This window comes from Coregonus lavaretus (assembly GCF_964263955.1).
Source record: "Coregonus lavaretus genome assembly, contig: SUPER_35_unloc_1, whole genome shotgun sequence".
In the NCBI taxonomy this organism is placed as follows: Eukaryota; Metazoa; Chordata; class Actinopteri; order Salmoniformes; family Salmonidae; genus Coregonus; species Coregonus lavaretus.
Window position 1 is genome coordinate 3738434 of NW_028167181.1, and position 14980 is coordinate 3753413.

Below are 14980 nucleotides of genomic sequence, written 5' to 3' on the forward strand. Positions count from 1 at the left end.
AAGTCAACACAGGACAATGCAAACAAAAGGTATTCATTACTACACCCTGGTGAAACTTGAAAAATATGCAAACCCCACATTTGATGCTGTTTATCAAGTAAGCATTTATCAACTGAATAATGTGACTATCTTGATCTTATGCAAGTGACAGTATAAGTTAATAGGTGCCAATTAGTTCAGGTATAGAAATTTGTCACCGACCAATTTAGATCAAATTGGTGACTTATCAATTTTGTGATAATTTCAATCAATTGTTTGATGTACTCCAACTTTAACTGCCAAATACAAATGTACTTTTCTGAATTATTTTGGTCCTAGTTTTCACTTAGACTGCCTGTGAACATGCATCTCCACTGCTGTGTGAAAAGCTTTGCAAAAATATTCAACATAAAAACAGTCTCCTCGTATGCATAAGAAAAAATACTTATTTAAAAAAGGGGTAATTTATTAGTGACATGTTCCAAAAATACATTTTCTACAATGTAGATCGGTAACATATAACAGAGGTTCCTTAAAATAAAAAAAGTGGGAGGGGGGATACATACAGGTATCGTTACAAGCAATGGAATGTGATAGAACACAACCAACAGGCATAAATACATTTCTCCTCACCTCAAGTACTAGTAAAAAAAGGGTAGAAAACTAAAACAAAACAAACATTGAACTAAATCAGCACAGCTGCAGTGTCAGTTAGTCCCTACTAGGCAGGCCTGCCAATATAACGAGCTCTATCTAGAGAACCTTCTAGATAGAACGACACGCTATAGTGAAGAAAAGTTCAGTCCTCTGGGGTTTTATACAGTAAATCATCATCATGTATCACCATGGTAACCCGTAAAAAACAAACAGACGCTACGACTACTATACTGCTGCCTGCCGCTGCCCTCAATCTGCCTTTCACCCCCTCACAGCTTTAGCTTTTTCCTGCGGCCTCCTCGCTGGTCTGGGGTCCCTTCTCCCTTACGCTTCTGAGCCTGAGGAAGAGGGGGATGAGGAGGAAGAGAGAGAGAGAAAAGGAGTGTCAGATCAAATAGTCATAATCGGCACTTCATAGAATAATGGCCGATTACAATGGCATATTGGTTTAGACAAGACTATATATTTTTAAAAGAACATTGTGTGATATTGTTAGTGTCGTGTGTCATCCTGCATGACAAGAGAATTCAGTGAGGGGCAGGAAGAAGAGCGTTGTGATCTTACAGAAGACTGACTCCGTGGTCCCTTCTTCTTCTTCTCTGCTTTCTCTCTCTCCTCCAGCTCCATGTTCTCTCGTTCAATCAGGGTGATCAGGGTGTTGCATCGCCTCTGGAGCTCCTACACACACACACACACACACACACACACACACACACACACACACACACACACACACACGTTAGTCTACAGCCACAACTCTTCGAATTGGATAATGTTTTGTTTCCTGAACCAGCCTTAGTCTAAAATGGATTTAAAATCCTCATCAATCTACACACAATACCCCATAATGGCAATGCGAAAACAGGCTGACATTTTTGCAAATTTAAAAAACAGAAATACCTTATTTACATAAGTATTCAGACCCTTTGCTATGAAACTCGAAATTGTGCTCAGGTGCATCCTGTTTCCATTGATCATCCTTGAGATGTTTCTACAACTTGATTGGAGTCCACTTGTGGTCCACACCAGTCAAAACTGTTCGCTGCTCTGGCACCCCAATGGTGGAACAAGCTCCCTCACGACGCCAGGACAGCGGAGTCACTCACCACCTTCCGGAGACATTTGAAACCCCACCTCTTTAAGGAATACCTGGGATAGGCTAAAGTATTCCTTCTAACCCCCCCCCCCCCCAAATTGTAAAGTGGTTATCCCACTGGCTATAGGGTGAACGCACCAATTTGTGAGTCGCTCTGGCTAAGAGCGTCTGCTAAATGACGTTAATGTGCCCTTGAGCAAGGCACTTAACCCTAATTGCTCCTGTAAGTCGCTCTGGTTAAGAGCGTCTGCTAAATGACTAAAATGTAAAATGTAAATGTAAATTCACTTGATTGGACATGATTTGGAAAGGCACACACCTGTCCATATAAGGTCCCACAGTTGACAGTGCATGTCAGAGCAAAAACCAAGCCATGAGGTTGAAGGAATTGTCCGTAGAACTCCGAAACAGGATTGTGTCGAGGCACAGATCTTGGAAAGGGTAGCAAAACATTTCTGCAGCATTGAAGGTCCCCAAGAACACAGTGGCCTCCATCATTCTTAAATGGAAGAAGTTTGGAACCACCAAGACTCTTCCTAGAGCTGGCCGCCCGGCCAAACTGAGCAATCGGGGGAGAAGGGCCTTGGTCAGGGAGGTGACCAAGAACCTGATGGTCCCTCTGACAGAGCTCCAGAGTTCCTCTGTGGAGATGGGAGAACCTTCCAGAAGGACAAACATCTCTGCAGCACTCCACCAATCAGGCCTTTATGGTAGAGTGGCCAGATGGAAGCCACTCCTCAGTAAAAGGCACAACAGCCCGCTTGTAGGTGCCTTTTGGCAATTTCAAGACTCTCAGACCATGAGAAACAAGATTCTCTGGTCTGATGAAACCAAGATTGAATTCTTGGTTTCGGTGAAGCATGGTGGTGGCAACATCATGCTGTGGGGCGGCAGGTAGCTTAGTGGTTAAGAGCGTTGTGCCAGTAACCGAAAGGTCGCTGGTTATAATCCCCGAGACGACTAGGTGAAAAATCTGTCGATGTGCCCTTGAGCAAGGCACTTAACCCTAATTGCTCCTGTAAGTCGCTCTGGATAAGAGCGTCTGCTAAATGACTAAAATGTAAAAAAATAAATTAAAATGTTCTTCAGTGGCAAGGACTGGGAGACTAGTCAGGATCGAGGCAAAGATTAACGGAGCGAAGTACAGAGAGATCCTTGATGAAAACCTGCTCCAGAGCGCTCAGGACCTCAGACTGGGGCGACGGTTCACCTTCCAACAGGACAACGACCCTAAGCAGACAGCCAAGACAACGCAGGAGTGGCTTCGGGACAAGTCTCTGAATGTACTTGAGTGGCCCAGCCAGAGCCCGGACTTGAACCCGAACTAACATCTCTGGAGAGACCTTAAAATAGCTGTGCAGCAACGCTCCCCATCCAACCTGACAGAGCTTGAGAGGATCTGCAGAGAAGAATGGGAGGAACTCCAAATACAGGTGTGCCAAGCTTGTAGCGTCATACCCAAGAAGACTCAAGGCTGTAATCGATGCCGAAGGTGCTTCAACAAAGTACAGAGTAAAGGGTTTGAATACTTATGTAAATATCATATTTCAGTTTTTCTAAAAAACAGTTTTTGCTTTGTCATTATTGGGTATTGTGTGTAGATTGATGAGGGGGAAAAAAACAATTTAACCAATTTTAGAATAAGGCTGTAACGTAACAAAATATGGGAAAAGTCAAGGGGTCTGAATACTTTCCGAAGGCACTGTATATAATAAATTAATGGTTATCATGTTACTGAAGAAGTAAAACCAAATTTCCATCTTCAGGTTGTACTCAATTCCACTGTCTACTAGGGCAACTCCACTCACCATGGCGGTCCTGGACTTGAGGAACCAGTCGAAGCGGAACTGGGGCGAGTTGCGGATGCACTGGCGCAGCTCGTCGTAGACCGACTCCTTTTCGAAGCCCAGCTTGTGCAGCATGCAAATGAGGAAGCGGTCCTCCTCCTCCGTGTAGTTCTTCCCCTTGTTGGTGCCGTACGAGATCCTCAACTGGTGGAACGGAGCCTTGTAGCGACCAATCTACAACAAGAGAGAGAAAAAGATGTCATTCAGGGTGTATGGTTAGCCTCTGGTAGACATGATCAGACACCAGCTCCTGAGACATTCATGCATAAGGGTTGGGAGTGCCCAGAGGTTTTCACAACTGTATCGCGCATCTGATCAAAATAAAAGGTCTTGCCTCCCCAATGTTGTTCTTATTAATGATGACCTCACTGAAATGGCTTACCTTTGTGTCCAGTGCTTTCTTGATGCTGATCCTCCTCTGGATGCGGGCCTCTCCTCTCTCGATCTGAGCCATGATCTTCTCTATGTCCTGCAGCTCGTTGCAGCGCTCCCAGAACACAGCTGTGTACACACACACACAAACGTTTAGATCAGGGGTGTCAAACTCATTTTAGCTCAGGGGCCACATGGAGGAAAATCTATTCCCAAGTGGGCCGGACCGGAAAAATCATGGTATATATAACTTAAAAACAACAACTTCAGATTGTTTTCTTTGTTTTAATACGATCAACATACAACATAAAGCTGGAGCCTGAGGACAGTGTGTCCAAAATAGTACAAGCACAACATCACTATTAATCATAAAACACGTCAAGTTTATTTGAAAATTCTAAAGAAAAAGAACACAAACACACAATGCCTCAGTGATTAACAGAACTGTTTCACAGATCACAGAACTATATCAGGGGGTCATTTCTCAGGCAGAAATGTAGATACAAATAATGAAATCCTGTTCCCCAAACAAGTGCAAGAACCACAGAGTCAAGAATAGGTTAAATATACAAATAAAATAAAATCAATTAAAAACAATAGCACATCAACATAAAAACATATAAACATAAATCTGAAAGCGTTGCTCAGACTCCCGTAACAGTCCCGTTATTTTATCTTTGAACCGCTTCATGTCTGCCACATGTTGGGTCGCGCACACATTTTTCAGACAGGGGAAGTGAGCTGCATCACCAAGTTGCGTCTCCCACAATGACAGCTTCAACTTGAAAGAACGTATGCTGTCATAATACTGCGTGACAACTTTGTTGCGCCCTTGCAGCTGTTTGTTCAAGTTATTCAGGTGCTCTGTAACATCCACCATAAATGCAAGGTCCTGCATCCATTCTGCGGAATGAAATTCTAACACTGGTTTGCCCTTTTCTTCCATGAACTGTTCAATTTCTTCTCGTAAATCAAAGAAACGCCTCAGCACAGCACCTCGGCTTAACCATCTTACCTCAGTGTGGTATGGCAGGCCATAGATGTGGTCTTTCTCTCTGAGAAGGCTGTCAAACTGACGGTGATTCAGGCTTCTGGATCGGATGAAATTAACAGTTTGGATGACCACCTTCATGACGTTATCCATCTTTAATGACTTGCAACACAAAGCCTCCTGGTGCAAAATACAGTGAAAAGTCAAAAAATCACGTCCTCCATTTGCAGATTGCACTTTCTCTCTGAACTTTGTCACAACGCCTGCTTTTTTCCCGATCATTGAGGGCGCACCATCTGTAGCCAGGCTGACAGCGCGGGACCAGTCCACTCCGACCCTGTCCAGCGCGCCGACGAGTGCGGTAAAAATATCAGCTGCTGTCGTTGTATCTGTCATCGGCACCAACTCCACGAACTCCTCGGTGACGGTCAATGTGTCATCAACTCCGCGGATGAAAATGGCCAGTTGTGCAACATCTGTAATGTCCGTGCTTTCATCAATTACAACCGAAAACGCAATAAATGACTTTACTTTTTGCTTCAACTGGCTGTCCAAATCCACTGAAAGATCGGAAATCCTGTCTGCAACTGTGTTTCTTGTCAGGCTGATATTTGCAAAAGCCTGCCGCTTTTCAGGGCACACAATCTCCGCTGCCTTCATCATGCATGTTTTTAACAAATTCACCCTCACTAAATGGTTTTGAAGCCACTGCGATTTCATTAGCAATGAGGTAGCTAGCTTTCACTGCAGCATCACTGATGTCTCGGCTGTGAGTAAACACAGACTGCTGTTTCTTCAGACCCGCCAACAGTTCATTCACCTTCTCTCATCTCCGCTGTCCTTGAAAGTTGTCATATTTGTCGGCATGAAGACTCACATAGTGGCGACAAAGGTTATATTCTTTCAGCACTGCAACATGCTCTGAACACACCAAACATACAGCTTTCCCATTCAATTCCGTGAATAAATAGAAGGATGACAATTTTTCTTGGAACACTCTGCACTCTGCGTCCACTTTTCTCTTTTTTGACAGAGACATATTGGGGCAATGAGGGTGCCAAAGTACAATGTTAAAAGTAGAAGCCGTAATAAATATCGCGGGCAAAACAAAGTAGCTCATTGGCTGCACGTGCTTGACCTACTTGCTCTGCCCCGGTATAAACAGTTTGCTTGCTTAACACAATTGCTATTGCGCCATCCAGTGGACACAATTGGAACAGCAGTTTATTTTATTGAAAAATTGCAGCGCATTTTTATACTTGACAAAATTATAATTAATTTTTTTTTTTTTTATCATCTCGCGGGCCGGATTAAACCCGTTTGCGGGCCTGATCCGGCCCGCGGGCCGGACGTTTGACACCCCTGGTTTAGATCATAAGACTTTGGATATCTGTCATACACTTGGGAGTCATGTCCACTAGCTAGAAGTAGATTCGGATACATTTATACAATTTGAAAATAAAAAATAAAAATAGTTTTTCTTACCGGAATATTCCATGACTTCCTCTGGGGTTTTGCCCTCCACCTCTCTGGCGATGTTCTCGATGTCGTCTCTTCCCCACTTCTCATTGGCTTTGATGAACTGGTTAAAGTCACGCTTGTTCCAAATGGTGAAGCCCTGTGGAGAGATCGATGACAGTTTGTAACGACACTAGCCACAAACGCTAACATGTCTCTACTTTGTAGTTGAAGCCACTGAAGAGTATCTCAACTGAACTATATGTAGTTCTATAAATATGACATGTAGTAGGGCACTATGATGAATGTCTAGAGTGTTTAAGTATGATGTCTTGTTTCAGCCAATTACCTGCGAGAGGAGGTTCTCCTTCTCCTCCAGCTCCTCCTCTGATAGGCCCTCGGCCTCGTCAATCTTGGCCTGCTCCTCCTTCTGGTGCTGGGCCGAGTTGGGCAGTTCTGGGTTACGAGGAACCTGGAGAGAAAATGTATATCACATATACACTTAAACACTCAACAGATACATCCCATTCCAAACTAAACCGACTGTTGGTTTGAAACTGCACAGAGGAGATCCAAAATGGCCGCTGTCTGATGGAACATTATCATACTAACGCCATCATAATGTACCAAAGACGCGGCTGGTGAGGGGAGGACGGATCAAACACATGGATACCATTCCATTAACTCCGTTCCAGCCATTACTATGAGCCTGTCCTTTGATTTTAAGTGCCACCAACAATCACTGATGTACCACCAGTTACACTAGTAAAACTACATGCTGGTATACCTTGTAGCCGATAGTCTTCCTGTAGAATAGGATCTCTTTCTCCAGCAGTTCAAACAGCCTTGGGGGGAAGAACTGGAAGTCCTGCACATTGGGCTGCTTAGGTGGACGAGGAGCCTGAAAGAGGAGAACGACAGTTTAGTCATGGAGAAAGATGGTCTGGAAGAGGAGAACAGGAGTTTTAGTCATGGAGAAAGATGGTCTGGAAGAGGAGAACAGGAGTTTTAGTCATGGAGAAAGAGGGTCTGGAAGAGGAGAACAGGAGTTTTAGTCATGGAGAAAGATGGTCTGGAAGAGGAGAACAGGAGTTTTAGTCATGGAGAAAGAGGGTCTGGAAGAGGAGAACAGGAGTTTTAGTCATGGAGAAAGAGGGTCTGGAAGAGGAGAACAGGAGTTGTAGTCATGGAGAAAGAGGGTCTGGAAGAGGAGAACAGGAGTTTTAGTCATGGAGAAAGAGGGTCTGGAAGAGGAGAACAGGAGTTTTAGTCATGGAGAAAGATGGTCTGGAAGAGGAGAACAGGAGTTTTAGTCATGGAGAAAGAGGGTCTGGAAGAGGAGAACAGGAGTTTTAGTCATGGAGAAAGATGGTCTGATTCATTCCACACAGCTATCCCAGATATCCATAGCCCGAGGGCGGCGGTAGTGAGGATTACCTTGGGTGCTTTGGGCTCACTGACACGCAGAGCCTCTCTGAAGTAGGCATCCACGGCGTAGTTGGCCTTCCGCTCTCTCTTGGGCGGCTCGATCCAGTTGGTGACCACCTTCTTCTTCTCCCTGTAGTCCTCTCCTTCGAAGGTGTACACACTGTTGTCGGACTCCATGGTAAAGTTCCTCAGGGAGCTCTCGCCCATGGTGTTCATCTTCTCCTTCAACTCCATGGTCTGTCAGACACAAACGCAGAGCAAAGAGTTAGCATCTAGCTACACATTGCTAATGTGTTTGGCCTCTAGACACTGCCATATCAACCCACTGACACATTTAGCAATGCTAATGCTATCACATATTATATAAATGATCTGAGTACAGATAAATGCTAATGCTAGGCCCAATGCTAGCGCTACGCCCTTGTCCGTCTTTGTTCTGACCTTCTTCTCGCCTCGCTCCAGGATCTCATCGATGTCATCGTCGGTAATGTCGCTCTCCTTGGAGGCGAAGACGTGCGTGGCGCCGTGCCGGATGATGGACAGCATCTCGTCCTTCCCCAGCTTGTTGGCGTTGGGATCCACTAGCCTTCCTGCAGAACAGACACAGTAGACACAGACAAGTCAGCCAGTTGCATTACCAAGGCATTGACTTCAATAGTGTTGGTTTGAAACTGGGAAAAGGAGATTCAAAATGGCCACCGGTGCAGTACCTTGCTGGATGACGATAGAGTCCAGTTGGAGCTTCATCTCGGCCCGCTCCACGATCCTCTCCTCCACTGTGTTTTCCGTGATGAAACGGAACACGCGCACCTGCTTCTTCTGACCAATCCTGTGAGCTCGGTCCTGAGAAGAAAGGTTAAAAGAACCAATCAGGTAAGTGTCTAACAGTTACCAGGCAGAAGTATCTTGATAAATGAAGTTCCTGGTACCAGGTTCTATTGAATGTGTAAGCTCACTTGTTGTGATATGATTCAAACTAGGGGGAATTGACCTATGTTAAATCTATAGGGAAAATTCTAATTAAAGTAATTGACAAATGTAATATAAAAGACTGATTAATTAGTCCACTGATATGGGTCAATGAGAGGTACTGACCATGGCCTGCAGGTCGACCTGAGGGTTCCAGTCTGAGTCGTAGAGGATGACCACGTCAGCCGTGGCCAGGTTAATACCCAGCCCTCCGGCCCTGGTGCTCAGCATGAAGATGAACTTAGGGCTGTCCTCCTCATTGTACGCGTTGATGGAGATCTAGAGGAACGTGGGAAATGTAGTGTTAAATGAAGTGTGTTAAAACGGTAGAGAGTTCAATTGTTTGTATTTACAAGCCATTTATTAGCCTGGTCCCAGATCTGTTTGTGCTGCCCTGCCAACTCTTATGGTCAATGTCACACCAAGGCAGCACAAACAGATCTGGGACCAGGGTAATAGGCCACTGCCGTTAATGAGATTCAGGAGTGGGGGTCATAGTCATGCCTGTCTCTCCTCGTGGGGCGTCTGTCCGTCCAGGCGACAGTAGCCGAAGTTGCGCCACATGCAGTAGTCCTCCAAGATGTCCAGCATCCTGGTCATCTGGCTGAAGATCAGCACACGGGAGCCTGGGAAAGGGAGGGGAGTTCAAAATGGCCACCAATCAATCATTCACCATGCCTACATTGCTGCAACTTTAACATAGTAGTTTGAATCAAAAATGTGTCTGAAATAGCCTTTACACTACACTGTCTCCATATCAACTTTAAAGTTAAAAAAGGGACACAAAGCCATCAAACAGGCCATAAAAAAACAAAACATTTTGTGACTGGTCTTAGAGGGGACCCGTTCGTCCACCCACCCTGAGCCTTCATCTTGGGCAGCAGCTTGTCAAGGACGGCCATCTTGCCGCTGTTGACGGCCAGATGCAGGTCGGTGGTGTAGGGCGGGCCGGGCTCGGCCCCGTCAAACAGGTACGGGTGGTTGCAGCACTTCCTCAGCTGCATCAAGACGTTGAGCAGACGCATCTTGTCCATCTTCCCCGCAGAGTTCAAGATGTCTATGTCCTTCATCAGGATCTTGGTGTACCTGAGGAGAGAGGGGACAGTGTCTTCAATACACATTATACGTGTATAGGTTGGCTGAAGAATGTGGTTGGCAAGGAAAGGGCATATGTTGACTATGTGTGGGTTACTCACCATTCTCTCTGCATCTTACTCAGCCCCACGTACATCTTGATCTCTTTCTTAGGCAGCAGAGACTTCTCCACCTCATTTTTGATACGACGCAGCAGGAAAGGACGCAGTACCTACACATACACAAACACACAGAGAGAGAGAAACCAAGGAAAGGTAAGGGAAGGCCCATAACAATATTTGATAAAACCCTACAGGGATATATGTTCCGTTTATTACGATCCCCATGAGCTGTTAAACATGCAGCAGCTACTCTTCCTGGGTCCACATAAAACAGTTATAGACAAGAGAAACATAAGATATTATTACATTCAAATTAGTAAGTAATACATTGTCAAGGCAACAAGAGACAACAGAAATACTATTTACTCACTATTCATATATACAGTACAGTTAAATGTAAGGAAGTGTTTCAGATTCTTACAGTGTGAAGACGTTCCACCAGCTTCTGATCCCCCAGGCAGTTGTTGGTGTCAAACCATGAGTCAAAGTCCTTCGAGATAAACATTAAAAGTTCAATCAATCCATATTTTTTGGGCCCTTTAAATTAGTGAAAAATAGAGAATACTGTTATTTTCAGTAAGTGTTATTAAGCGTTATTCCTAAATTGTAGTGGTAATTGAGGGTAATTGTCTGTGTGTCCACTAATTTCCCCCCCTCAGGTACAGTACAATAAAGTTAATCCTATTTTATCTGCCTCTTACCTCTGAGGAGTTGAAGACGTCTGGCAGCAGGAAGTTGAGCAGGGCCCAGAGCTCGTGGAGGTTGTTCTGCAGCGGGGTGCCGGTCAGCAGCAGGCGGTTGGTGGTCTTGAACTCACGCACTATCTCAGACAGCTACAGCACAAATAATATACACAGGTAAGACAAACCATCTAAGAGTCCTTTGCGAGTTGAATCCATTGACGTTTTGTTAGTGTATATACACATTTTAAATCATATTTACATTTAATCAAATATGTATACAGTTTGTGTGTGTGTTTCAACTTTAGAAGCTCCCTAACCTTTGACTTCTCGTTCTTGATCCTGTGGGCCTCGTCGATGACCAGGTACCTCCAGTTGAACTTCTTGAACACGGCCTTCTCTATGATGAGCATCTCGTAAGAGGTGACACACACATCCCACTCCCCTGGCAGCAGCACATCTCTGATCAGGGCATTCTGGGAGAAAGAGGGGGAAGATATAGGGTTATGGTGGGGCACAAGACCAAAGCCCCAGCAACATCACCAGTCTAACGCGATGCAACTGCTGTAGTACAAGTTATTGAAAATGACTGACTTAAAACAAATGCATTGGCTTGCATTATGCAAAAGCTCCATTAGTAGTCTTATGTCGCAGGAAATCTAAGTGTTACGTTTTCAGTTGCAGATGGAGATTAACTGACTATTTCCACGACAACATCTCTTCCAATATGGTACATTGCAAAATACATAAGCCTCAACACTGTCCCACAGTCACCACCCCATGCTTTCCAGTTGATCTACAGCAATCAACATGCCCTGTTCATTTTACATCAGAGAATGAATGTGGTCTGCTGCTGCTCATAGCTCACCCTCTCCTCTCGGCCTCCGATGAGGCAGACTGCTTTGAGGGAGGGCACCCAGCGTTTGAACTCGTTCATCCAGTTGTACAGGGTGGACTTGGGCACCAGCACCATGTGGGGTCCGGGGATGCTCCTGTAGTGCTTCATGTACCCCAGCAGAGAGATGGTCTGCAGGGTCTTACCCAAACCCTGAATGACAACAAGGCAGGTGTGAGTATCAAAATGCACAATAAGACATGCTCAACTTTGAACACCGACTGTAGCGTGAATAAGTCGTTGGGTGCTGTTAGTGCTGTAGTCCAGGAGTAATCTTCATGAGTATCACAGACACAGACACACAAATACACTAATAAACAGTTAGTGATCAAGAGGTATGCATGTAGAACTACCTGAATACCAAAAAGGCAATATCTTTCACTTTATTTTGAAATAAGAACCTACCATTTCATCAGCAAGGATCCCGTTGATTCCGTTCTCGTACAGAGAGATGAGCCAGTTCAGACCACGGACCTGGTAGTCTCTCATTGTACCCCCCTTTACAACTGTTGAGAGATTCATACAGCACAACAAACTCAGTATTGCACAAGTTTGACATACTTTCCATTCAATTATGGACTATAGTAGTCCCGTTCAGGACTTTGCTACATTAAAGTTACATATTGCAGATTTAATAAGTAAAACCATGTGACTGCTTACAGGAGGGGGATTCGTCAAAGCGGGTGCAGATGTTGGTGGTCTTGCTGCTTTCGCTCAGCAGCTCTTCATCCTCTTCCTGCTCTGTGCGACGATGACGGTTACTGTCAAAGAGAGAAAGGGGTACATATAATTAATCAGTAACAGCATATAAAACGCCCCACATGTACACCCAATGTACTCCCACGGAAGATTGACGAATCATTGGGCCAAGTTGTTTAGCGTGTTGTGTTGTATACTCACTCTCCGACCGAGAGGAGATTCTGTTTCTCGTCCTTCTTGACACGAGGGCGTCCAGGCTTCATCTTCAGCGGGGAGGTGGGAGTCTTCTGGGCCGCGGGTTGGATGAAATGGGCAAACACCTCTGTCTGCTTCAGTAGGTACTCAAATCTGTTGGTCCGGTCTGATGCCTACACACAGTAAAGCAGTGAAACTTTGAGAGCAACAAATGACGTTTCAAACACGATAATGACATCTTAAAACTGTAAATGAACATCTTTATTAAACCAGCATGATGGTAGCAGTGTGCCCTTACCACTTTCTCCTCATAGGCTGGCGCTATGGATGAAGAGGGGTCCTCATCTTGGGCATCCTGTCCGGCTTCAGAAGACTCCTCCTTGCTGGCCTCTGATGCATCATCCTTTTCCTGGAAACGAGGAATGTAATGCCACTTTCAAAACAACTGGGAACTCAGAAATCTTCGACTTCTGACATCAGACATGTTCAATCTAGAATCGGCTTCCTATTTCGCAACAAAGCCTCCTTCACTCATGCTGCCAAACATGCCCTCGTAAAACGGACTATCCTACCGATCCTTGACTTTGGCGATGTCATTTACAAAATAGCCTCCAACACTCTACTCAGCAAATTGGATGTAGTCTATCACAGTGCCATCCGTTTTGTCTCCAAAGCCCCATACACTACCCACCACTGTGACCTGTACGCTCTTGTTGGCTGGTCCTCACTACATGTTCGTGGTCAAACCCACTGGCTCCAGGCCATCTATAAATCACTGCTAGGCAAATCCCCGCCTTATCTTAGCTCATTGGTCACCATAGCAGCACCCACCCGTAGTCTGCGCTCCAGCAGGTATATCTCACTGGTCATCCCCAAAGCCAACACCTCCTTTGGCCGCCATTCCTTCCAGTTCTCTGCTGCCAATGACTGGAACGAATTGCAAAAATCTCTGAAGCTGAAGACGCTTATCTCCCTCACTAACTTTAAGCATCAGTTGTCAGAGCATTTTACCGATCACTGCACCTGTACACACCCCATCTGAAATTAGCCCACCCAACTACCTCATCCCTATATTGTTATTTATTTTGCTCTTTTGCACTCCAGTATCTCTATTTGCACATAATCTCTTGCACATCTAGCATTCCAGTGTTAATACTAATTGTAATTATTTTGCACTATAGCCTATTTATTGCCTTACCTCCATAACTTGCTACATTTGCACACACTGTATATATAGTTTCTGTTGTATTTTTTGACTGTTTTTTTTACCCCATATGTAACTCTGTGTTGTTGTTTTTATCGCACTGCTTTGCTTTATCTTGGCCAGGTCGCAGTTGTAAATGAGAACTTGTTCTCAACTGGCTTACCTGGTTAAATAAAGGTTAAATAAAAATAAAAGACAAGAGGGAACTCGAAAAGAAAAACGAGCTCCGACTGGGAAGAATATTTTGAAAGGTCACCCAACTCAGAATTTCTGTGTACTGTTGGGGGTACTCGAGGACCAGGGTCGGGAAACACTGTTCTAGAGCTCCGACTTTCCAACCTGAAGATCACTGACGTTACGATTTGACTTAGTTTTTCCCCCCGAGTTCCCAGTTGTCTTGATGTGAGATAAGCGGCGTAAGCGCGGCACTATAAAGAGGATCGAATGCAGCGTCAAACAGATGTAAACAACTGTTACAATTGTATAGAAACCCTTGATGCGTATTACAATAAAGTGTGTCAGCTGTAACGTTAGCTAGCTTAATGTTACTAACTAGTATAGTTAGCTGAGTGTTAATGAAACAGGCTAGCCGCTAGCTCTATTATATAGTACTGCGAGACACGCTCTTCGGGATGATGGGTCGGAGCTGTCGATTAACGTTAGCTAACGACGCTAATCTAATGCTAGCTAGCTAAACAACTCGAGCTAGCAAATACAAAGTTTGAGATGGCTCGATTTGGAAGTCACAGTGGACATAGGGTTAACTTTAGCATAATCTAAAACTTGTTAAACCATTTTTTCGAACGAAGGGCTCAGAATTTGTATAATTATGATTTTGTTCCGGCTCACCTCCACTCCTCCAGTTTCTTCAAGTTCAGCTGCTTGTTCTTCCCGCAGCTCCACGCCGTTTCCAGTCTCGGACATTGTAACCGAATTTCTTCCTCGATTTAAACCGATCGTCTGTTTATTCGATGACTTTGTCCGCCTTTAAATGGCAGATATGGTTTTCAAAAACTTTCTTACAGAAAATACACTGCTATAGTCCTACTGTTTATTGTGAAAGAGACTGGCTGGCTACAAGTGATTCATTCGCTAGCTTCCTTTCCCCGCTACCCGCGTTCACAAAGGTTCCGCTTTGTCTCGCGATACTTTGCTAGCGTGGCTGAGTGTTTTCCCCAAAGAATACAAAACTGCACACATTTACTGACTTAAAACACATCTGCTACATCTACCAGTGTAAATGCTATGCCTCTGCAATGGTTATGAGCTCAGTTAGTGCGTGAAAGGACAAAGTCGGTGGAATAATACATTTTG

At 44.7% G+C, this 14980-nt stretch overlaps 1 protein-coding gene across 1 annotated transcript; it reads right to left on the reverse strand.

Moving 5' to 3' along the window:
* Positions 1-7: 7 nt before the first annotated feature.
* On the reverse strand, positions 8-14781 carry LOC311110030 (SWI/SNF-related matrix-associated actin-dependent regulator of chromatin subfamily A member 5-like). Its single transcript, XM_084188558.1, has 23 exons — positions 14516-14781; positions 12761-12871; positions 12469-12635; positions 12229-12329; positions 11974-12074; positions 11542-11721; positions 10994-11149; positions 10695-10826; positions 10415-10483; positions 9994-10103; positions 9657-9883; positions 9302-9423; positions 8924-9076; positions 8539-8671; positions 8270-8418; positions 7838-8065; positions 7188-7301; positions 6750-6872; positions 6428-6560; positions 3962-4080; positions 3541-3753; positions 1201-1314; positions 8-974 (listed from the first exon to the last, which is right to left on the reverse strand). Exons 1-23 carry the CDS (start codon positions 14588-14590, stop codon positions 906-908), a joined length of 3099 nt encoding a protein of 1032 aa, XP_084044684.1. The 5' UTR covers positions 14591-14781; the 3' UTR covers positions 8-905.
* Positions 14782-14980: the final 199 nt, after the last annotated feature.

Excerpts from the sequence above, each read along its gene's own strand:
- LOC311110030 (XM_084188558.1), bottom strand. The coding sequence starts at position 14,590 with ATGTCCGAGACTGGAAACGGCGTGGAGCTGCGGGAAGAACAAGCAGCT. Across the intron at positions 11,722-11,973 it reads GGATCCTTGCTGATGAAATG|GGTTTGGGTAAGACCCTGCA; the intron begins GTAGGTTCTTAT and ends GTTGTCATTCAG. Across the intron at positions 1,315-3,540 it reads TCAAGTCCAGGACCGCCATG|GAGCTCCAGAGGCGATGCAA; the intron begins GTGAGTGGAGTT and ends GTGTGTGTGTAG.